The sequence below is a fragment of the Scardinius erythrophthalmus genome (assembly GCF_964197995.2).
Source record: "Scardinius erythrophthalmus genome assembly, chromosome: 12".
Taxonomy (NCBI): domain Eukaryota; kingdom Metazoa; phylum Chordata; class Actinopteri; order Cypriniformes; family Leuciscidae; genus Scardinius; species Scardinius erythrophthalmus.
In genome coordinates this window covers 19,744,414-19,769,180 of record NC_138232.1, presented here as the reverse complement: position 1 = coordinate 19,769,180, position 24,767 = coordinate 19,744,414, and the positions used below count along the sequence as shown (strand labels likewise).

Sequence of the window (24,767 nt, the reverse complement as noted above, 5' to 3'; positions counted from 1 at the left end):
CCCTTTAAGATATTGAGAGGCAATGAGTGTCTATTCATTTGATTCATCCCAGTTACTCAAATCTTTTGATTCAGTTCAGCAAAAAGACTTTGTTCAGTGATTCATTTGGTGACTCTTTCTGTACATTTCATTATTACACCAGTAGATGGAGACTTGTAAGTGTTATTTTTTTATATTATTAGTGATTTTTTGAATCATTCAGTCAACAGATTTATTTTTTATTCAAGTCAAGTTCATGACATAACTGCACTAATTTTAATATACTTGTTTTAAAGAGATGGTTAATCATAATTACTTGACTGATCAACGTGACACTTTTTTTAAGGGCTATTTTTACCCACATAGCCTGCAAAAAGTACACACACTTCAACTGAGTTTTAACCAGTTGAATCTTTATCACATCAATAAGTCTCATCTCTCTCTTGCCTGAAAAGCCCTTTTGATAAATGACTCTGTCAAACAGTCTGCACAAGTGCTATGCTGAGAGGATTTGCCCATCTTTAAACATGAGAAGAGTGCTTTCTCAGTAACATGGTGTTTTTAAGCGAAGTTAGAATTAATGTGGCTAGCTGGGTTTCTCTCAGATGAAAGTACACAGGCAGGCGGTGATAAATGACGTTTACACTGGCTTTTTTTCTCTAAACATCTGCTCTGTCTCACATCTTAGCTTTGTTTTCGTAGAGCAGTGATCTTTCAGGCCTTATTTGCAGTATCAACCGTTAACTAGAATTTGAATGTGAACCACAATTCATACAAGACTCGCGCTCAAAGTTTCTCTTACAAGGACTGTTTACAAGTGTTAATGACTGGAATTTGGAGGAGAGAAGTATTCTATGTTATTTTCCACCTTATGTCATGCTGTCTATTAACATAATTGACTATATTACCGTTCAAAAATTTGGAGTCAAGGTTTTGATTTTAAAGAAATATATTTTTATTCAGAAAGGATACATTAAAATGATCAAAAGTGACAGTAAAAGACATTTATAATGTTACAAAATATTTATATTTCAAATACATTCTGTTCTTTTGAACTTTTCACCAGTTGATGGGTTTTTTTTGTATTACTATAGTGAGTTTTTGAATCATTCACTTTGATCCACAAAAGTCAAGTTGTTCATGATTTAACTATTTCAAACAAATGCTGTTCTTTTGAACTTTACATTCATAAAAGAATCATGGAAAAAATGTATCAGTGTTTCCACATAAATATTAAGCAGCACAACTACTTTCTACATTGATAATAATATTAAGTCATGTTTCTTGAGCACAAAATCAGCATATTAGAATATCTGAAGGATCATGTGACACTGAAGAATAATGGCTGCTGAAATTCAGCTTTGTCAGCATAGGACTAAATCTTTAAGTTTCAAAATTGATTTTAAATTGTAATAATATTTCACAATTTTACTGTTTGTACTGTATTTTTAATCAAATAAATGCAGCATTAGTGAGAATAATAGACTTAAAAATTAAGTTTTAACTAACTAACCCTAAACTTTTTAACGGTAGTATATATTACCTAATGAGAAACACATTTACAATACATACTGTTACAATGGACTTGTCTGTGCTTCGCTCCTACCCGCAGCTCATTGTGCTGGATGCTCCGGTGAGTATGAGGACAATCCCCCACTCCCAAACAACACCTCGAAAGTCTGCCCACAACATTTGCACTTCCCTCTCGGCTCCTTCTGCTATCCCTTCCCGGCATCAATAGAAATAAGGATTACCAGTAGTCAGGATGTTACCAAGTAGATTATTGATATTATTGGGAAGGGATTAGTCACATGATGCCATGAAATGCTAGTCGTACAGACCCCTTTGGTTTGACTGGGAGGCCTCTCTCTTGACTGTGTGTTTAAATGTTTCGCAGGTGGAGGAGAGTGAGAATGAGTGGTCTGTCCCTCACTGTTTCACCATATATTCTGCTCAACGGACCATTGTGGTGGCAGCCAGGTGAGACATAGTGTGTGTGAAGGACAGTTCAGTACAGCTTTCACAATGTGTTTAACTAGGCCTTGGGAATCATGATGAATTTAACGATTTGGGGTTTAATTCCTTAATTATTCTATAAACTGTTCCATTAACAATTTTTGGAAATGCACTACTCATAGCAGCCTGTTGGGTTAATGAGATCTCTTCATATTTCAACTGTACAGTAATAACAAATGCATTTGCATTACTTTTTCTGCAGTTGTGTTTATTTCATAAATATTGATGTATATTATCTTTTTACATATTTATTCATCTATGTATTTATAAAAATATAAAAACATTATTTATAAAAATTATTATATCCTACTTTTTTTTTTTTTTTTTTGTGAGGTTGATCGCTTATTAACATGAACAGCTGAAAGGATATGAGTATAATGTATGCTGTTCCATCCTCATCACCACAAGAATGCAAATGTCATCAAAACTAAACCTCCTAAATCATTCAGTTCCAGTTTCTTTAATCTATCGTAAATCTACAATATTAACTCTACACTTAACCCTAGTATCTTAATATCTTATCTTTTTATGAAACATTTTATTACATAACATTATTATTATTATTATTATTATTATATAAAAATCTGTTATTTTGAACTTTCGAGTAAAAAAAGTATCATGGTTTTCTTAAAAATATTAAGCAGCACAACTGTTTTCAACTTTGATGAGATTAAAATAAAATAAAAAATCAGCATATTTGATTTCTGAAGGATCATGTGACACTGAAGATTGGAGTAATGGCTTCTGAAAATTCAGCTGTGCCATCACAGAAATAAATAGCATTTTAAAATAATTGCATTATTAAAATGAGAGTTATTTTGTATATTGTAATAATTGTAATTTTACAAAATTACTGTTTTTACTCTATTAAATAAATGCAGCCTTGGTGAGCATAAGCTATTTATTTCAAAAACATAAAAAAAAAAAAATCTTAGATGCCAATCTTTTGAACTGTATATTATATTATATTATATTATATTACAGGTATATTATATTAAATTCAAACAAACATATACTTTAATATTTGTCTCTTGTTCATATTTCAGTAAGAGTCTCTCTCTCTCCTCCACAGCTCCAAAGTAGAGATGAACAAATGGATCGAAGATCTAAACATGGCTATTGAAATGTCAAAGAAATGTCAGGAGAAATCCGATCTTCCGTTGGACCCAAGCCTGTGTGATCGCTCCAACAGTAAGTACCTCAAACCTTCTCGCGACATACTCCTCCACTGTCCACACGTGTGCAGGTCGCGGTGTGTTTTTATCCCTTAGCCTCCTTATCCAGGGTACCCGCGGGGTCTTAAAAGCATTGAAAAAGTCTTAAATTTGATCATCTCAAATTAAGGCCTTAAAAGCCTTGAATTTGGTATACAAGTCTTGAATTTCGTTACAAAGGTCTTAATTTTTTTTTTTTTTTTGCCTTTTCTATGATTAAATTCATACCGTAACAAAATTAGCTGTTGTTACTAATGTAGACTTATTAAAAATTAGTCGCGTAACGTTGAGTGCACCTCGCACTTCACGTCATAGAAGAACGCGCGAAAGCGCGCGCACCCGTTACGATGGTTACTAATCAGAGCTTTTCTGTTAAAAGAGCATGTTTTCTACCCGGTCTTTTCAGTAGTATCTGGCCACAACCATCCACGCGCGCTCTCTCTACATTGTTGAAGAAGCGCGGATGATCTGAAAACACAGACAAGCTGGAGTTCAGCGATCTTCATTTGAGAATATCTGTCACGAGCCGCTTGTGCTGTTTGTGCGACTAAATCTGCGATCAAAATGCAGGCTGATATACAGCAGTGTTTTTAATGTTGATCATTATGCGAGCAAGAATGCAATGTTTCCCAACTATCCACACGATTTCAAATGTGACATTGATTTTATACAACAGTAAAAAAAAAAAAAGGGTAACATTAAGTGATGTACTAAATTTTAAACAGGCTTATTGCTCTATTTTGCAACAAAATCTGTGGCTTTGACAAAGACAATGAGTTACCGCCACCTACTGGCGATTTTAATATCATATTTGTATTAATATTAAACGTTTTTTAACATTGAATATTTATTGAACATTGTTTTATTCAAAGCATTATTTATTTTTAAAAGTATTATAAAGGTGAAAAATGTAATGGAAAAATCAAATATTATTTGATTGGCAAATAATATGGCAAATATTGTCCCTTAATGGAAAGATGTGACTGCAGTCGTGGAAGAGTACAGCACGCTAAAAAATTGAAGAACTAAGGAAAAGGGATAGGCCTATGTAGAATTGCACAAGTGCTACTGCTAAAGAGTGCAATGTTAATACAAGTGCAATGTTAGCTTAATTTTAATTTCTCATAAGCTTAATCGAATTGGCCTAGAGAGAATAATTATGACATTTTCTGTCTAAAGACTACATATAAAATAGTTACCAAAATTAAAGTAACTGCAGTTTGACTAAAAGTAATGACTAAAAGTTGACAAAAAATGCAAACACATTTCGTCAACTAAAACTATGAAAGGCAGAATGACTCAAATGTGACTGACCAATAAGCATTTTCGTCTGAAGATGAAGAGTAAGACTAAATCAAAAATGGCTGCCAAAATTAACATTGGCCTACACACGTGCACGCTACAACGCTGCCACGTATGTATTAAATATGACTGATAATTCAAATAAAATGTTTTATTTAATTCAAATAGTCTACTTGTACATAATTATTTTTAGGGTTTAAAATGTATACAGATTTGACATTTTCCCCTCATACTTCTGTCGGAATTGGTACGAAGTTGGCATTGAATTTCATTTGAAATGGTATTAAAAAGGTCTTAAAAAGCCTTGAATTTAAGTTGGAGGATCCTGGGGGTACCCTGTTATCACTGTTCCTGAAGTAGATGTAAACCCCACCCCTTCCAACTGCCCCTCCCCTCTCTGCTCCTTTCCTCCTCTCCCTCCGCACAATCATAAGGATCATCCGATGAGATGTCTCTGGAACAGGAGTCAGAGGATGACATGAACTCCTCCCGCTGCTCTCTGGACAAGCAGAGCCACCACAGGGCCAACACCACCATGCATGTGTGCTGGCACCGCAACACCAGCGTCTCTATGTCTGACCACAGCCTAGCTGTAGAGGTAGCATTTACACACACTCACACACTCATGTAAATCTTCATGAAGCCTGATTGTGAAGGTCTTGACTACAGCTGCAGTGTAGAAATGAAGGAATGTGGGTCCAGCATGTGTTTGGGTCAATTTTACAAAGAAATGTGTGGGTCATATTTCACACCAGAATCAAAAGAACCAAATATTTTCGATCGAAAAAGAAGCGTAGCTTAGGACTGTTTAGAATGAATGCATTCGTCCGTCAGTCAGTCAAACTATTTCTTTTTATCGTAAATAATTCATACATACATACATACATACATTTTTGGGTATTATTTTCATGTATGCTAGGAACATTTCCACCCTGAATAGTCAGTACTCTGTGTTTGTAGATGATGAAGCTGTTTTTGCATGTTTTGATGATTAGGTTCAACAAATATATATATATATATATATATATATATATATATATATATATACACACACACACACGCACACACAATAGTACTTCATGGTTAAATGGATTTATTTATTTGTTTGGTTTTATTTTAGTTTCTCATAAATGTTTACCTTTTTTATCATAAACAAATTCAGTGCACATGCACATTCATGCACATTTCCATCCTAAATTGTCAATTAATTTAGTTATTTTTTTTGCTAATTCAGTACAACAAATACTATTATTATATTTAAAGTTTAAGTAATCATGAATAGCTTAAATAATAGTTTAAATGTTTAAGAATGAATTTAAATAATGAGATTCTTTAAATTTTGAATTGAGATGTTTCATGAGATTCGCCTGTTTAGAGCTTTACAGACATGCCCCCCCTCTCCCCCACACACACACATACAAATATGTGGTTTACAGGGACTCTCTAAAGATGTAATACATTTTATACTGTACAAACTGTATATTCTATCCCCTTACACTAAACCTACCCCTAAACCAACCTATCACAGAAAAAAATTGGCATTTAAAAAAACAAAATGAAAAATCACTATTATGTTTTTTTGTTTGTCGTTTTTTTAAGCCATTTTAAGTGTCCTCATAAACCATGTTTGCGTTTAATAACCATGTCATTATACACATTAATATCCTCATAAACTATATATACAAGAACACACACACTTCTCTGAATCTGGCTGTTGAGGTCTGGACTGCAACCAAGCTTGTGGATGAGGGGTAAAGACTCGTGGATCTTTTTCTGTGTCGGTCTCCTTTCTTCACCCTCATTTTCCAGTTTTTCCGCATCCAGTAGCTTCTCCACCTCCCCCTTCCATGTTTTTTGTTTTTCTTTTATGTCTGTAACATTTGTTTCCTCTTTATTTGTCCATCTCTCTTCTGTGTTAACAGTAACTGCCTTTTGGAATGAAAGTGACTGAATTAATGAACATTTTATGACAGAACTTCACTCCCACTCAAGGATTGAAAGCTAACATTCTAACACACTTCTGTTCTTCCTCTCTTTTGCTCCTTGTTGCCCTTTTTGTCTTCATCACTTTCTCTGCACCACATTATCTGTCCTTCTTCCCGTGCCTGTGCTGTTTGCCTGCCTGCCTGCTCTCAGTATTCAGTTCTCCAGCTGTGTCTCCAGAGCTCCCCCCTCGGTACCTGCTCGGTCAGGGCCAGAGACCCAACACCATCACACATGTGTGCTGGTACAGAAACCAGAACCTTTCTCTCAATGACTACCTGCGCATGAACCAGGTACCAGTGCGGTCAAAACCGAAGACTTGTGAAGACTTCACAAATTAAAATACAGTTTTCCTCAAGAGTGATCCTCAATTATCAAAATCCATCTTATACAATTTTTCATTTTTTTATACAATGCATCATGTTTTATTCATTTATTCAAAAATACATAAAAAAAGCCTCTTCTCTTTTTTGTTTTAAAGATACATCATTGAGGATACACCTGTCCTTATAATAAAGAAAAGTCTTCATTAAGTCAAATTTATTGAAAAGAATAAATTGTATTATCTGTTATTATTATTTCTTAAGGGGAGAAAACTAATATTTTAACACAACTGTTTAAAAAATTAAATAATGTGCAAATATTGTCGTGAAAAATATAAATGTGATGCTTCAACTGTCACTCATGATACTATATATATATATATATATATATATATATATATATATATAGATAGTATCATGAGTGACAGTTGAAGCATACACTTATTAATCATTATTAAAAAAAATAATATATATAATTATGATGTTTACGCTTCATGAACTCTCTCTGTCACTCATACAATGGATCTTTTTATTTAAAGGAATTATATAATTAAAGAATTAAAATAAATAAGAACGTAGTAATTAAGTAATCAATTTGACTATTTGCAAATAATATTTATATTAAAATATGCATACATTCAATCTTATTCGAATGTCTCATATGTAAAAAACACAAAACATTTATCTCTTCACATTCAATTAAGAATTACATGAATGAAGTAAATAGCACGTTCAATTCAAAACAGTGAAATTTCATAGTAGTTTGCATCACTGTATATTACTGTCGATCGCTGAACATTTCTAGTGTAAACATTGTCAAATATTAAATGTTTAGCCACTTGTATCTTACCACACACTCTTTCATCTTTCGTCTTCTTTGAACAGTAAGGCCTGCTTCCTTTGATTTAATTGGCCATCTCGATCATTTTGACATTGAGCGCTGTTAGAGTAGCCTAAAAAAGCAACTTTTGAAACTTCTTGCCATCCTTAGAACAAACAGAGCGGTGCGTAATGGAGTGCAGCAGAGCAGCGGTTGACTTATTTCCCTCAAGGTCTACGGTGGTTACGGGCTTGGTATAGAGCACAAGCTCCACTGTAAAATTGAGACTTTCTATTATGCATTCTTTCTTCTTTTTTTAACTACTGATTTGGAAAATTGGCACTCTCTCCCTTAGCTTACACATTTCATGAAACACTAATGCAGCACTAAAGGTCCGCGCTGTTGTAGCAGTTGATGTTTTAACTTGCTGTTGCGCTCCATTGCAGAACCAGCTGTCCGGTTACCTCCTAAGGAAGTTCAAGAACAGCAACGGCTGGCAGAAACTCTGGGTCGTCTTTACCAACTTCTGCCTGTTCTTTTACAAGACACATCAGGTATTGAAATATGCACCATCCCTTTGATTTCATGTATTTGATGTTCATTCTGAAAGCTTAAAGGTCCCATGACATGCTATTTTTTGTAGGCTTTAATATAGGCCTTAGTGGCCCCTAGTACTGTATCTGAAATCTCTTTTCAAAAATTCAGCCTCGGTGCAGAATTATAGCCACTACAAGCCAGTCCCAGAATGAGCTTCCTTCCAACAGGCCGTTTCGGTGTCTGTAGCTTTAAATACTAATGAGGAGGAGAAAGGCGGAGCAAGGTGGAGGGTGGGTGTGGCCTTGACCATCTTGCGCAACGGTACCGGTCCGTGCATGTTAACGTTGGATATAGCAATGGCACGAGGACACGCAGTCGTTCAAGCATTTCAGTTTGACCCAGAATCTGATCCGGATGGAGAAGCAACAACTCAGCAGTTCCAGCAGGACATTTACGAATGGTTAGTTTAAAATATTATGTAGGGATACGGTACTTTATTCGGATGGTTTACAGTTATTATCATGTAGCTAACGCTAACCTACTGTTGCCTTTTCACGGGAGATCTGTAACATCTGTAATTTATCTTATTACAATTACATCATCAAGCTCTGCGATCTTGAAATGCGGATATCGCGCGCGCCGTATAACCAACAGGAAAACGGTTATCCAAATAACAAAGAAGTGTACAACACTCGCGTTACAGTGTGTGTATTCACACACATAAACTGCATGGCTGCATAGCTAATGTGACAGCCACATTCTACATGTAACAGTCTAGGCAAACATAAACAGTAAAGCAACACACTTATATCATTAGTTGACTTACTGTTCCGAGGTGTGTAACTTAGCTGAGCCAAAGAGAGTGATCCAGACTTTAGTTTCAGACGTTCAGCAAGCCCAGCTCTGTATTAACCCTTCGGTGTTCATTTGTACATCCAATTATTGAGCAATTGTTATGCTTCGCTCGCTCAAAAGCCATGATATCTCTCGTGGACAAACTAAAATCGCACGCGCGCGTTCCTACTTCCTTCCTAGCTCATTTTCTCATGGGCGGAAATATTCTCTGGGCGGGCAAAGCAGAGACAGGGGAGGTAACATTCCTCCTTATAACGTCACAAGGAGGAGATTCAAGATCAGCGCGATTGAGCTTCCATTTTCTCAAAGGCAGAGAAAGATAGCAAAAGCTCGATTTACACCGATTGAAATTTCTAGAAACTTGGGGACCATATACAGGCTAGGGGAACTCATATTAATGTTAAAAAACCTCAGAAAGTGAAAATTTTATGTCATGGGACCTTTAAACTTCCTGTAGGAGGTCTGAATAATTAATAATTAATTCTTGTTTTTGTCCCAGGATGACTTCCCTCTAGCCAGTCTTCCGTTGCTAGGTTACACAGTCAGCACCCCAGGGGAATCGGATAGCATCCATAAGGAGTACGTCTTCAAGCTGCAGTTCAAATCCCATGTTTACTTCTTCAGGGCAGAGAGCGAGTATACATTTGAAAGGTAATGTTATTTAAATACATTTTTTAACATAATTTATAAGAAATTTAAAATATATACGGTGAGGAAAATAAGTATTGGAACACCCTGCTATTTTGCAAGTTCTCCCACTTGGAAATCATGGAGGGGTCTGAAATTGTCATCGTAGGTGCATGTCCACTGTGAGAGACATAATCTAAAAAAAAAAAAATCCAAAAATCACAATGTATGATTTTTTAACTATTTATTTGTATGATACAGCTGCAAATAAGTATTTGAACACCTGTCTATCAGCTAGAATTCTGACCCTCAAAGACCTGTTAGTCTGCCTTTAAAATGTCCACCTCCACTCCATTTATTATCCTAAATTAGATGCACCTGTTTGAGGTCGTTAGCTGCATAAAGACACCTGTCCACCCCATACAATCAGTAAGAATCCAACTACTAACATGGCCAAGACCAAAGAGCTGTCCAAAGACACTAGAGACAAAATTGTACACCTCCACAAGGCTGGAAAGGGCTACGGGGAAATTGCCAAGCAGCTTGGTGAAAAAAGGTCCACTGTTGGAGCAATCATTAGAAAATGGAAGAAGCTAAACATGACTGTCAATGTCCCTCGGACTGGGGCTCCATGCAAGATCTCACCTCGTGGGGTCTCAATGATCCTAAGAAAGGTGAGAAATCAGCCCAGAACTACACGGGAGGAGCTGGTCAATGACCTGAAAAGAGCTGGGACCACCGTTTCCAAGGTTACTGTTGGTAATACACTAAGACATCATGGTTTGAAATCATGCATGGTACGGAAGCTTCCCCTGCTTAAATCAGCACATGTCAAGGCCCGTCTTAAGTTTGCCAATGACCATTTGGATGATCCAGAGGAGTCATGGGAGAAAGTCATGTGGTCGGATGAGACCAAAATAGAACTTTTTGGTCATAATTCCACTAAACGTGTTTGGAGGAAGAAGAATGATGATGAGTACCATCCCAAGAACACCATCCCTACTGTGAAGCATGGGGGTGGTAGCATCATGCTTTGGGGGTGTTTTTCTGCACATGGGACAGGGCGACTGCACTGTATTAAGGAGAGGATGACCGGGGCCATGTATTGCGAGATTTTGGGGAACAACCTCCTTCCCTCAGTTAGAGCATTGAAGATGGGTCGAGGCTGGGTCTTAATGACCCGAAGCACACAGCCAGGATAACCAAGGAGTGGCTCTGTAAGAAGCATATCAAGGTTCTGGCGTGGCCTAGCCAGTCTCCAGACCTAAACCCAATAGAGAATCTTTGGAGGGAGCTCAAACTCCGTGTTTCTCAGCGACAGCCCAGAAACCTGACTGATCTAGAGAAGATCTGTGTGGAGGAGTGGGCCAAAATCCCTCCTTCAGTGTGTGCAAACCTGGTGAAAAACTACAGGAAACGTTTGACCTCTGTAATTGCAAACAAAGGCTACTGTACCAAATATTAACATGGATTTTCTCAGGTGATCAAATACTTATTTGCAGCTGTATCATACAAATAAATAGTTAAAAAAATCATACATTGTGATTTCTGGATGTTTTTTTTTTTTTTTAGATTATGTCTCTAACAGTGGACATGCACCTACGATGACAATTTCAGACCCCTCCATGATTTCTAAGTGGGAGAACTTGCAAAATAGCAGGGTGTTCAAATACTTATTTTCCTCACTATATATATATATATTATATATATATATATTTTTTTTTTTTTTTTTTTTTTTTTTATTAATTTTAGGGCCGTCAATTGATTTCTCTGTATAATTTGATCATTCGTTGAATTAATGTACACTGTTGTTCAAAAGTTTGGGGTCGGTCAGATTTTTTTTGTGTTTTTGAAAGAAGTCTCTTATGCTCATCAAAGCTGCATTTTATTTGATCAGTAAAAACAGTAATACTGTAAATTAGTATTACAATTCAAGATAAATGATTTCTGCAACAACAACATCAAAATCAGCATCATTACTCCAGTTTTCAGTCACATGATCTTCACAAATCTATTTATAGCTGATTTGGTGCTCAAGAAACATTTCTTACTATAATCAAATTTGAAACCATTTGTGCTGCTTAATATTTTCTGCTTAATATCTGTCAACCACAAGCATGAAAACTCATAGCGGCTAGGTCGTCTCTTTTTTCGACATAAAGAGAGGTTTTAGTTTCGTCTTGATATAGTCGTATCGATATATATTTCGCCTCGTCAATGATATAGCATGTTGATATAGTCAGAGATTTCATTTAATGACGTTGGTGTTGTCTCGTTATCGTATCGGAAAAAAGGTCATCATCAAACATAGATTTGGTTAACGAAATGAACACTATTTTGAAGGAATGTTTGATGTGCTGAAACATGCTGTGATGTGTTGCAGATGGATGGAGGTGATCAAAAGTGCAGCGAGCTCCACGGGACGCATGAGTCTTCTCGTACCCAAAGGCCCTGCAGAGATGAACGGGGGGAGCTGAGTGTGTCAGACTGATGTCCTGGAGCTGAGGGCTGGGCCCACTGTCTGCCAGGACCAAACGCACCATCATTTGATCTTTTCTGATTCGTGGCTCTGAGAGGTGCATCATCATCATCATCATCATCATAATAACTTGTTTCTTGACTCTGGACTGTTCGCTCTCTGCATCCCGGGAGTTCGAGCAGCTTATTGAAACCTTGGAGGAAAGTTTCCGCGCTCTTCCAACGTTTCTTTCTTTTTATCTGGTGTTCTCTTTAATGAAACATAAAGTGGGCATCTTGCTCTTCTAGAACCACGTTAGACTGAATTAAGTTATGGTTGATATTGATTTTGCTAAGGTTTCAATTATTATTGCCGTATTCAGGTTTTTAAGGTCTTTGCTATGAATCTGTCATTTAGGACGATATTTAATATTCTTGTCAGAACGGACTTTTGTTATGCCAGTTATTCAGTAGAAATCTTGTCCCACAGGAACAGAAGTATGATTTGAATTGTTTGTCCTGGGACAACATGACTGAATACTACTGAAGGGAGTGTTGACAAACAGAGGGTTTGTATTACGTCTAGCTGGTGCAGTAAGTGAGATGAAGGATAAAATGTGTCTCACTGATGTAATGTTGGTCAGAGAGCATGTTTACAGGTATGATCCCTTTGAATGGCTGAGGTTGTGATGTTGGTACAAGAAGGAACCAGAGAGAGGACTATATTATTTTGACGATGAGGCAGCTGTATCATTGCATCGCGTATTAGCTTGTCCTCTTTCAGAATAGGTCAAAGCATGTCTTGAAGGTCATTATTGTGCGACTGTTACTATTTAGGGGATTTTGATCGGTTGTTCTGATCGGTTGATTTAGTTTCATTCTGAAAACTAATCGGCTATTTATTTTAAAGTGAAGACTGACCAAAAAACATTTGCTAACCAAACTAAATGTAATGTTTTAAATGATGTATTCACAAATGTCACTAGTTTTGATTTTTGGATACTTGATGGATAACAGTTTTAAACTGACCCCCATAAGGGGAAATTGGGTCATCCACAGTGTAATATTGCACTTTTCTTTCGCTTTCTGCCATTTACACACAGGGAAGAGGAAATGGTTCTGGGGAAGTCAAAGCTGAAGTTAAAAACAAAAACAAAATCGCAAGTCAAGATGTTTTCGGTCAGACTCTAAATGCTAAAATTTAAGTTAGTATCAGCAGCCTAAAACTGCCTGTTCCCTTTTTATTATACTGTATATGTGTTTTTGTTTTGTTTTTTCTTTCTTTTAGGTATATTAATAATTCATTTACAAGTTCTTTCCCTATGATCCATCAATCAACAAGCAAACTTTTTTTTTTTTTTACTACCAATATTTTTTGCAAGGCATAACTTACTAATACATATATATGTATATGTATGTGCTATCATCAAGACCAGTTGAGTTTTGTTATTTTAATAGCATGATGAAGAAGAGTTCCACAGTGTTACATTTACTTATCGGCTTCACTTTACGAAGACAGATCTGTATGATATCTGATTTGGGAGACTTTTTTTCTTGCTCTTTTTGGATTATTGATTGTATTTATAAGGCTTTTGGCTTTGTCCGTTCAACATGCTGTACAGGGTCCAACCAAAGACCTGAATTTTTTTTTTTTTTTTTTTTGTGTAAGCCTGAAAAGGTTGGCCAAAGTTAGTCGGCCACACAATAAGCAGTGTTGCTTTGTGTACTCAACAATATACTGTAAGCAGCTATCATCTCGACTTGAGCTCAGCTAGTCTGATGTGTTTCAAATTCTTAATTCAGTAATGCACTGTGGGCTCATGGTCTTCACCCATTTGTACATTTTATGCAAGGACTGGAATCATTTTCTTCCTCGTTTTCTGTATCTGGCAATTAGAGGGATGAATGAAAGTTTCTTTGTTTTTTGATCCCGGATTGCAAAGGACGAGAAAAGGGAGTTTACTCAAAGTCCTCAGTTTCCGGTCTCATTCAGAGAGGCACTAAACAGAGTTTTTACGAATTCGCTTCTCTCCGACTTTAATATTTAACTCTCTTGACTTTACTATTTATTTTGTGTAGCATGTTGCCGAGGCGTTGCTCCTGTACACACCGCATGTAGTACGTTCCATGTTATGACATTGAGGGATATCAAATAAAACTGAACTGTGTAAACATTTTCTTCTCTTCATTTTGTCCCATTTAAACATTTGTTCACCTAAAAATAACCTAAAAATTCTGTCATTAAGTACCCTGTATGAGATTACTTTTGTTGATCTCTGAAACAAATGAAGATAGTTTTAATGAAACCTGAGAGATTTCTGTCCCTCCATTGAAAGAACATTACAGCAAAACTTCCACACTTCAAAAAGTGAATAAACATTGTAAAATAATACATATCGAACGGTTTATTCCAAGTCTTCTGATGAGACATGATCACTTATCAGTGTTACATAAATTTATTTAGTAAAACTATTTTATATATTTTTTATCATGAATTCAGCTATATTTCAATTAAAATAAAATATTAGATGACAAACTTAAACTAAAATTAGAAATGTTGCTTTGGCAAATAAACAAATACTAAACTTACTAAAGCTAAAACTTAATTAAAATATGAATTATTTAAAGATAATTAAAATAAACTAATAAAAATGACAAAAACAACTAAATTAAGACTATTAAAAACTGAAAATATTAAAATAATAGCTAGTTCAAAATATTAATAAATACAATGATTTATATTATACAAATAATACTAAAATAACACTGCTTTATATGATGAATATATTTAATTTGGTATCAAGTGGTTTAATCCAAGTCAGTTCAAGTTCATTTTATATTATGAACAGATTTAATTTAGGCTTTTATTTTCATATTTAAAAATTGATCGACTCACAAACATAGAGCACATCGAATATGATAAACAAACAAAGTGTATGCTCTTTGATCAATGTTTGTGAATAAAATGCTAAATTAAATCTGTTCATCATAAAATGTTCACCATAAAACCGTTTGATTCATATAGATTAATCTTACAATATATTTATGATTATTTTGGAGCGTCAAAGTTTTGGTGGAATGGACTTTCAGTTGAAGGACAGTAATCTTTCAAGTTTCATTGAAAAAAAAAATTAATGAATTTAAAGAATAAATTTTTTTGGGTGAACTATGCCTTTAAACCCTTTCCTGCATTTCCTACAGTGATTTATGCAAAAGAAAGAAATTGAGCACAGTTTTCTTCTTACACTAGTATATTTATAGTTAAATGTACTTAGTCATTTAATGGAACGCACATAAACTTGACTTGTCATTTCATATTTTACATTTCATTTAGACATTTCAAAATTCTATAAAGGAAACTGTAAAAACATCTCCTCATACAAGCAGTAATGGAAAGCCTGGTGGTCTTCAGCAGAAGGAGCAGGTGAGCCATCATGATAGTCTTTCCGTGGAGCTGGCCAGCAGTCCGATGGACCTCATCGTTTCGAAGGCATGCCGTTTCCGTTGAGTGTGAACCTGCAGGGTTGAGGCACAGGAAGTCTCAAAGTTCACTCCTGCGAATGATTCAGTGTTGCATGCAAGTGCCACAGTGCAGTACAAAATCTTATAGCAAAGAGTCTGCATGACCTGAAAAACTGGCATAAGCGGAAAATTACATCAAATACAATTAGATGCTGTGTGGATGAGACTGTCTGTTAAATGTAAGGCCTGTTTACCTGCACACCCTCTCCATGACGTGATTGAGTAAACGGTCAGAGATTCCAGGGCTGGACTCCTCAGCGAGGCTGAAGGCGTTTTCCAGCTCTTCCAGGGCGCATACGCCGTTCCCGCTAACACGCCGCTTCTCCTTCAGCTGCATTCAGAACATAACAGTCTGCTAATCCACGTGTCGAGACGCGACGTTAAAGCACAGGTGCGCCCATGATGGAGGCTCGCTGACATAAACATACATTTTTGAATGCTTTACCTCTCTGAAGATGGGTGAGATGAATGTTGTCAGAGACGGTGACTTCGGCTGCCTCTTCATAGCGTCTGATGTCTGTTAGAAAAAACGAGTTCTGTGATACCTGATGGATCACTTTGAATAAATGACATGGGTAAGCTGAACTTAGTACAATTTGCATAATGCATATATACATGTGTATATATATATATATATATATATATATATATATATATATATATATATATGCATAGCTGTCTCCTAAAAAAGTATCCTACTCTAATAGACTATAGAGTACTACAGTTGGGTTCCGGGAGTACAAACTCCATTCATTTTCTCCATAAGGCAAACCTACTGTGAGATACAAAGTTGTTAATCCATGGTATTTTCTTCTGCTGAAGCCGGCATTATTTCATTTTTTTTTAATAATCATGTTTAACAGTGGAATTCTGTGGAAAAACTACATTACCCATGATGCTGTACTGAAATTTACAACAATCAGAGAGTCGAAAAAAGCAACACGCTCCAAAAAGCTCTTTAGCTCCACCCACTCCCATGAAGCACTGCGAATGACATAATAAAGTTGATTTCCCTACGCTCTCAAAATACTGAACTGTAGGCTATATATATATGCATATTTTTCAATAAACTTAAAATTGTTGCTATACATATAATCCATATATATATTCGATTATGCTGTTCACAGTGCTTCATGGGATTGTAGTTCTTTCTCTCATTTAAACCATCAAGTACACAGTCTTGTACCTTTGTCTTTTTGTCCCATTTTCGAAAAAATGTTTGCTTCAAATTAAAGTTTGTAGTGTTGTGATTCACCTCTTAGCTGATTGGCTAAGTTCATGGCTTATAACGAAGACCGTATCAAAATCCCTATGGGAAAAATGAATGAAAAATATACTTCCGGAATATTTTGAAAAAAAAAGGGGGCACTGTTGCACTCCATAGTATTCAGCTAGTCATGTGATCACAAAATGGCAGCCCCCATGAGACGACAGTACGGTTCTACATGATTTTAAACTAAAAATGTTTAAAATCATGTATACTACGCTTCATTTCTTTGCCTAAAAATCAAACAAACTACATATAAAGGAGGCTTTGAGCTGCTTCTGAATTCTATGCAAATATGTAATGTAGCATAAAAGTCATATTTAACACAAGATCTGTCCCAATTCACCCCTAGTATCAGAAGCAGCTCTGATGTAAGTTTAGTTCTGTTCGATTCATCATTACCTGCAATTGTGATTTCTGTGTAAATGTATGCTGCCTCTGAGACACTAAAAATTCTGTTTTAACACCTCATTTATGTCGTCTATAGATGCAGCTTTTGTGTTGGCGTCGCGGTGTAAAGACTTTAAAAGACATATTTACCTTATTGTCTAAATGATTGAAGCCTCTCTGTAACTTGTTCATGGAACTGGGCCGCACGGTGGGGAAAGTCCACATGGGACACTGGTCCCTGTCATCCCCCTCCCCGTCCCTGAGTGAAAAACAAACACAAAGTAAACATACTGTACACGGATATCACAGGTATCGCTCATCCTGGAATGTGGACCGGACACGTACATGTCAGAGTCGTCAGAGCTCGATTCGTCCCCGTGTCCCTCTGACTTCCAGCGGCGGTATCGGTCAATGAGCTCTGCCAGGTATGAGGTTTTCTTGGTGTAGCGGGTGATGAACTTGTGTTTCAGCAGCTCTTTGGCTGTTGGTCTCTGTCATATGCAAACATCATATTACAAAAAAATAAAAGCAGTTTCCCTTAGGTTTTAAAGTTTAATTAAAGCCTGTTTACACTAAAAGATAATGGCATCACTGCCAGCATTAAAATAATTAGCGATAATACAATTCCAGCCAATACAATAAGTCGATAATTATTTTTGTGTTATGGCATTAACCAATAAATGGCAGGTATTAAAATTCTATAACATTTAGCCTCCAATTTGGTCAATCATTTTAAATGTTACAAGTGAAAAATGTAATATTTATTTTGAGATTGCAAAAAACATTTAATAGTGCTATTAAATTATTAGTATTTTTAAAGGCTAACTGTAATTAGATAATCTAATTTTACAAATATTTAATATCAGATACTGTTAATTAAATCTATAAAAATCTATAAAAAATAAAATCAATATTTAAAAAAAAAATACTGGCTGATAAGTGATATAGAACCAATATATTACGCATCTCTTAATAAAATTGTTTTTATTATAAAATAAAGGTATTAAAAAGAGAGCTACTAACAAATCGTGGCTCTTTATTGAGACAAGATTCAACAAAGTCCTTAAAGGCTCTGCTGTAGGACCCGTCCAGTGTGGGCGGGTTACTTTTAGGGATGAGGAACAAGACTCTCATGGGGTGAAGTTCTGAGTTTGGTGGCTCTCCTTTAGCCAGCTCGATGGCTGTGATACCCAATGACCAGATGTCAGCCTAAAACATAGGGAAGACAAAAAAAAATGGGGGTTAGTACTTGTGCCATCTGTCTGTCTCTGAATATTTCATTGAGCTTATTTTCATCGTGCAGTCTTCACTAGTTAACAGATGTTCACGTGGAGGACTTGAACATGATACCTGTTAGCTAAATGGCAAACGAGACAAGGAAGTGCTTGTACCTTGAAGTCATACGCAGACTGTTTGATGACCTCTGGTGCCATCCAAAATGGAGTTCCTACAAATGTGTTTCTCTTAATTTGTGTGTCCGTTAGCTGGCCGGCCACTCCAAAGTCTGCCAGTTTGACTTCTCCATGTTCAGACAGTAACACATTGGCCGCTGTAGCCAAAAAGTAGAAGGGTTATCCATATAGGGACACTTCACAGGACTAAAATCAATCACACAGAGGCCAGTTTTAAATACTGACCTTTGATATCTCTGTGAATCTTCCTCTCTGAGTGGAGGTAGTCAAGTCCTTTCAGTATTTCTCTGATGATGGTGGCGATATATGCCTCTTCCAGAGGTCCCGGCCTCAACTGTTCAAACACACATTAGAGGATGTTAAATATAGTGACTTTCCAGTGCCTTTGAGGGGGTTTTCTTGTCCAGAAGTCATTTTCTGAAGTTACGCCTCACTGTAAAGAACTCACCAAGTCCAGCGCCGATCCACCTCCCAAATATTCCATGATGATCCATAGTTTAGAGCCCTGAGAAACACAATAAAGCAGTCAATTAAATTAGCATTAATTTGTCTGATAAAAATCAACAGATATTTGATCATCTCTAAAAGGAATAGTTCATCAATGCATGACCACATTTATGATGCACTTTCGCCCTTTTTGGAGTTGGAGACTTATTTTAGTATTATTTATATACTATTACATTATTTATTCATATTTTAATTTAGCTTTTATTTTAGATTTTTTCATTTTGATGTGTGTTTTTCATATACATATATTTAGCTTAGCTTTCATTCATTTTTATTTAAATTTTAGTACTTTAATGTAAACTTATTTCAGTTAGTATTTCTAATTAGTTAGAAATTTTTATATTATATTAGTTCAATATAAATCTAATATTTATATTTTAATTTATTTCAGCTTTATTTCGATTACAGAAAACTATTTTTATTCGTTTTTCGTTTACGATAACAACACTGGTTTGAGACACACTGGTCACTGTCTACTTTTACTGTATGGAAAAGAACAGCTTGGACATTCTGCAAAATACCTTGTTTTGTGTTCCATGGAGGAATGCTGGTGACACTTTGAGACTGAGTAGTGGCCAAAAGTCATGTCCGAGGGGATATTTGTTTTTAATGAAGTTTGATTAAACCATCAAAATATGAGGAAGATATTTTACATTTTTTAAATGTTTTAAAACTAAACTTGGTTAAGGCATTTAACCGCTAACCATAGTTCCCTAAAGGGACATGATGGTGGAAAAAAACATGAGATGGGAGGAACAAATATATTTCAAAACTTTTGCATTCCCCTGAAAAACTTTTGCTCACAAAACTTTTGCGGCCTCTAAAAAAATGTGCGATCCCCTGAGAAACTTTGCGTTTGCTCGATAATTTCTACATTTGCATTAATTTAGTTCATTTCTATTTGCTCACAAACCTTTTGCATTCTCTGGAAAACATTTGCGTTCCCCTGAGTTTGCATTTGCTCTTGAAGAACACAAACGTTTTGCAAGCGAACGCAAAGTTTCTCGGGGGAACGCAAAGCATTTGCGAGAGAACGCAAAAGCACTGATATATCATTTTTCCTCGCATCTCATATTTTTTTTCCATCGCCATATCCCTTTTGGAGCTCCGTAATAATCAAACAAAATTATTTGGCAAAAAAAAATAATTTTTTTTTTACTGCTACAGGATTTATTTTACTATGTGAAAAACAAAATCCGCACAGGAAAAAAAGCATACATAATTCTGAATGTTCCGATCCAATCTGACTTCTGATCTGTAATGCTGCCTGAATCATCATAATCATACACTGTTTGTTCGTTGGCCAAAGGAGAACTGGCCCTGACTGGGCCAGGCTTCTCCCAAGGTTCCCACGTTTTGGTTACTTACCACTGTCGCCTTGGCTTTTGGCTTGCTTAGTTGGGGACACCTAATATTCAACAATATTATTGATCTGCCTGCATTGACACCATTATATGAGAACTGAACTGAGCTGGACGATGACATCACTGTTTTCTCCAGAGTGGCTGTATAGATAAATGAACTTAATTTTACAACAGAAATGAACCATCCCTGAAATGACTTAAGCTGGACTATGACACTATTTTCTGTGCAGCAGAAACAAACTTTGTTGCATTATTATCCTGTTATCTCTGTGAAGCTGCTTTGAAATAATCCGTATTGTAAAAAACGCTATATAAATAAAGGTGACTTGACTTGATGTGTTCATAATTTCTTTGTATGAGAGTCTGGCCAAAAATTATGTCCGCACAATTTGGAATGTTTCATTGTATTATCACAAATAAAATGATTGACAACTGACTCCAAGCACAACTACACAATATGTTTACAAATTCTTAATAATATTTGAAGGAGATTATCCTAGGCCAGACATCACATTTGGCCACCACTGTACCTACAGTAAGGAACTAATGTTAATTTATATGGCTTACATTTTTTTTATTTAAATTTTTTATTAACATTTATAGCATCTTAATGTATTGTTTATTGTTAGTTTGTGATACCTAATGCATGAACTAAAATAATGCCATTGTAAAGTGTTACGAGGAAGCCATATGTTTTTGAAGGATGGCATTTGGAGAAGTATTCCTTTAAAAATGGAGAAATACATTGATAATTTAAAAGCTGTGTCCGAAAGAAGGAAATTTCCACAAACCGTCAGATAGGAGCCGTAGTATTTGGTGACATAAGGGCTGTCACACTGGCTGAGAACTGTGATCTCCTGCTGGATGTCTTCAATCTCATCCTCTGCCTCTTCCAAGTCAATAATCTTAATGGCCACCACCTCTTTTGTGCGGTTGTTGATTCCCTTGTAGACCTCTCCAAATGAGCCTTTACCAATTCGCTCCAATTTGGTGAAGTATTCCTCAGGATTCAAACGCGGATTCTGAAGGGAGAAAACAAATGATTTAAACAAGAACGATTTCAAAATTCTTACCAGCTATCTATGGCAAGATCCAGCATGGTGTATTTTGTTTACACAGGTGACGGACTCTAGAAGTTGTCCTTTAATCAAGCAACAGATTAACAAATGCAGGAAGATCTACCCAGTCATCGCTCCACTGCTGAAGGTCCGGAGATGATGGGAATCTATCGAGGGAACTGCTAGAAATCACATGTAGTTTTTTAAGCACTTTTTTCATTTTCTAGGAAAACTCCGAGCCTCTGCTTCCTCGTTCAGTATGGGATAAAGATGACTTGTACTGACAATCCATCTGGAAGTGACACCGTTTTATCAAAACAAAACAATCACTTAACAAGACTCAAAGTTCAGGAGATAAAAACTCCTCTTGGTATCAGCTCAACATCTGATTTCCGCATTCATCACACTCATATTGACCCTTTATAAAACACAAACTTTTACTATTCCTTGTCAGTACCACCCATTGGAGGCCCCATAATATGAGATAAGCAGGATATGCTTTCTAAAAATTCTCAGAAACAGAAAGTTAATTATTCTGCCAAGTACACCTGCGTTATCTGTGGGTGTGCCACTCAAGATACTCATCAAAACACATGATGCACTGCAATTATCATATTGACCTACAAAACATGCGCACTGGCTACAAAACATAAACACGTTAACTAGGCCTACATCATGAATAGATGGCATCCATTATCATCTGAATCTGTACAAAATACCCACATTGTCTAATATGTAATATAACATTTTTACACTTTTTCCTCTATTCATCTATATAATGGTGGTGTCAGATTCTCAATACAATATAATATCATATAAGATCATCAGAGTGAATTTCATGTTTATTTTCCATGGACTTTGCCATTTTAGCAGCCCTGTTACACATGAGACACCTAAATACAGCTTTAATTTAGCAATTTTCTTGCAATTAATGTTAAATCAATGTCAAAATTAAATGGGCATTAAAACAAATTTTTGAATGGGTAATAGGGTTGCAAATTATGATGTTTCTCAGATGGTCCCAGCTAGTTTAGGATAAAATGTTGGTTTGTAGTTAGTGATAAACCTATATTTGACATAAAAAAGCTTTTTAAGTGCAGTTCACACTACAATTTGTGTAAAAATGTAGAAAATGATGATCTCATTTCTTGGGTGTTACAATGTTTCAGAATATCATGTGGTAACAGGGTTGTGTGCAAAATGTGGACAGCTAAATATTAGCTATTATTAGTAACTACTATTATTAGTTAAACATTAGCTTTTAGTGATTAGTTAATCATTTAAAAATATTATTATATATTAAATACGGCAAGTCTTGGTTTATTTATATATTTTTTTGAAAGATCAAGCCTGCATTTATTTGATAAAAAAAAAAAACAGTAATATTGTGAAATATTATTACAATTTATAATATTGGTTTTCTATTTTAATATACTTTAAGATATAATTTATTTCTGTGGTGCAAAGCTGAATTTTTCAGTGTCACGTGATCCTTCAGAAATCATTATAATATGCTGATTTATTATCAGTTGGCATATTAGAATATATATAGAATATTAGAAAATTTCTTTGAAACCTGTGAAATTTCAGGATTCATTGATGAATAAAAAGTTCAAAAGAACAGCATTTACTTAAAATAGAAATATTTTCTAACAATATAAATCTTTACTATCACTTTTTATCAATTTAACACATCCTTGCTAAGTAAAAATATTAATTTCTTTCAAAAAAAAAATACATTATCCCAAACCTTTGAACTTCTATTTTAAATAAATGCTGTTCTTTTTTTCTTTTAATTCATCAAAGAATCCTGGAAAAAAGTATCATATGTTATAAAAAAAATGTAGGCTAAGCAGCACGACTCTTTCAAACATTGATAATAAATCAGCATATTAGAATATGTTGTATTGGCCTAAATTTAAACGTGTATAGCCTACTAAAAAACTATTAGAAATAGAGACTGGATTTTCTTTCTTTTTTTTCAAGAGGAACATCCTAAGCATCACAAACACTTAAGTGCACTTTAGGCATACTTTACATTACAGTAATGTATTCACATAAATGCTGAGCAAAACTAACCAATTTAATTACAAAGCTTCCCACTATGTTATAGTATATTATACACAAAGACAAGTAATGTAAAGTTAATCATCATCCTAAAAGAACAGTAAGTCTTAGTATGAAAGAAACGCAAGGAGGTATTCAGGTGTCATCTTCATCTCTCTGGATTACCTGGTTCCGCATGTTATGAAGGTGTGCCATGTCCAACTAGATATACCTCCAGTTCGGGGTTCACAGATTTTTCCTCTTTCTCTCCTTCTTGAACAGTCACCCACCAATGGAACAGCTTGTTCCCAATACACGCCTCTCTAAATCATCCCCGTGTACCAGACTGGCCCGCTGTAGGGTTTATAAGGTTTATAATCTGTATTCTCGTCCATCCATAAGCGCAGACAATCGGTCTTTCGCGTGAATGTTTACGGTTTATGGTCTGCAGAGGAGACTCCCTGTGCAACCCCACTACTTTGACTAAGAGAGAGGAATTGTGTTCCGCGCATGCGTGACAATCTCCTTTAAAGCCCAAAGACTGCTGGGAATCGTAGTTTTTCGCTCCCTCTGAGCTACATGGCTGTGTACACACATAGATGCTATGAAATAAATAAAATGTTTTCCCCCGGTTTCACAGACAAGGCTTACGCCTATCCCATATAATAGGCTACATCTGTTTTATGAAGGTAACTTGACAAAAGTTCAAATCTTAACTTATGTCAGTGCCATTGTTTTTTCTCAAGATGCACACCAATGTTTGTTTGTTTTCTTAGGCATGTTTATAAAAGCTACTTAAATAACCTAATTGAAGGCCTAATCCTGGCTTAATCTAAGCCCTGTCTGTGAAACCTTAGAAATTCACAATTTAGGAATGTGCCTATCATTAGTTAATCTTCTATATTTTTAGCTTAAACATTTCTAATTTATTCTACAACAGTTGCACATTAAGTCGCTTCTTTCCTCACTTTTTATTTATTTATTTTAATTCAAGGTCTTTTTTATTAATATGACAAACATAGCATGCTGGTATAGCCTATTAGCTTGAAGACCTTTTTGAGCAAACCATTGCTATTGCTCTAATTTTA

General features: G+C 35.6%; 2 protein-coding genes across 6 annotated transcripts in view; one reads left to right on the top strand and one right to left on the bottom strand.

Annotated features, from left to right (window-relative positions):
* Positions 1–14,283, top strand: part of farp2 (FERM, RhoGEF and pleckstrin domain protein 2) — a 59,861-nt gene extending 45,578 nt beyond the window's left edge. For 2 of the 4 annotated variants that reach the window (XM_081380289.1, XM_081380290.1), the window contains exons 22-27: positions 1,877–1,959; positions 3,068–3,186; positions 4,946–5,109; positions 8,084–8,191; positions 9,529–9,680; positions 12,040–14,283. In XM_081380289.1, the coding sequence (XP_081236415.1) occupies positions 1,877–1,959; positions 3,068–3,186; positions 4,946–5,109; positions 8,084–8,191; positions 9,529–9,680; positions 12,040–12,133 (720 nt within the window). In that variant the 3' untranslated portion in view covers positions 12,134–14,283. Of the gene's footprint in view, positions 1–1,876; positions 1,960–3,067; positions 3,187–4,945; positions 5,110–6,647; positions 6,913–8,083; positions 8,192–9,528; positions 9,681–12,039 lie in introns of those variants that run through there. The other 2 variants (XR_014031195.1, XM_081380291.1) reach the window with 2 other exon arrangements.
* Positions 14,284–15,356: 1,073 nt separating this feature from the next.
* Positions 15,357–24,195, bottom strand: stk25a (serine/threonine kinase 25a). Of its 2 annotated transcripts, XM_081380154.1 has the most exons (12): positions 23,866–24,195; positions 21,758–21,925; positions 21,367–21,597; positions 19,153–19,209; positions 18,930–19,038; positions 18,684–18,841; positions 18,316–18,501; positions 17,638–17,783; positions 17,443–17,551; positions 16,081–16,152; positions 15,830–15,966; positions 15,357–15,629 (listed from the first exon to the last, which is right to left on the bottom strand). In XM_081380154.1, the coding sequence occupies exons 2-12, from the start codon at positions 21,851–21,853 to the stop codon at positions 15,590–15,592; spliced, it is 1,341 nt and encodes a 446-aa protein (XP_081236280.1). In that variant the 5' UTR covers positions 21,854–21,925; positions 23,866–24,195; the 3' UTR covers positions 15,357–15,589. The 2 variants fall into 2 exon arrangements, with proteins under 2 accessions (XP_081236280.1, XP_081236281.1); XM_081380155.1 differs by lacking the exon at positions 21,758–21,925 and having other exon boundaries at positions 23,866–24,182.
* Positions 24,196–24,767: the final 572 nt, after the last annotated feature.

Excerpts from the sequence above, each read along its gene's own strand:
- stk25a (XM_081380154.1), bottom strand. The coding sequence starts at position 21,853 with ATGAAAAAAGTGCTTAAAAAACTACATGTGATTTCTAGCAGTTCCCTC. Across the intron at positions 19,210-21,366 it reads ACTACGGCTCCTATCTGACG|GGCTCTAAACTATGGATCAT; the intron begins GTTTGTGGAAAT and ends TGTGTTTCTCAG. Across the intron at positions 19,039-19,152 it reads GTGGATCGGCGCTGGACTTG|TTGAGGCCGGGACCTCTGGA; the intron begins GTGAGTTCTTTA and ends GTGTTTGAACAG.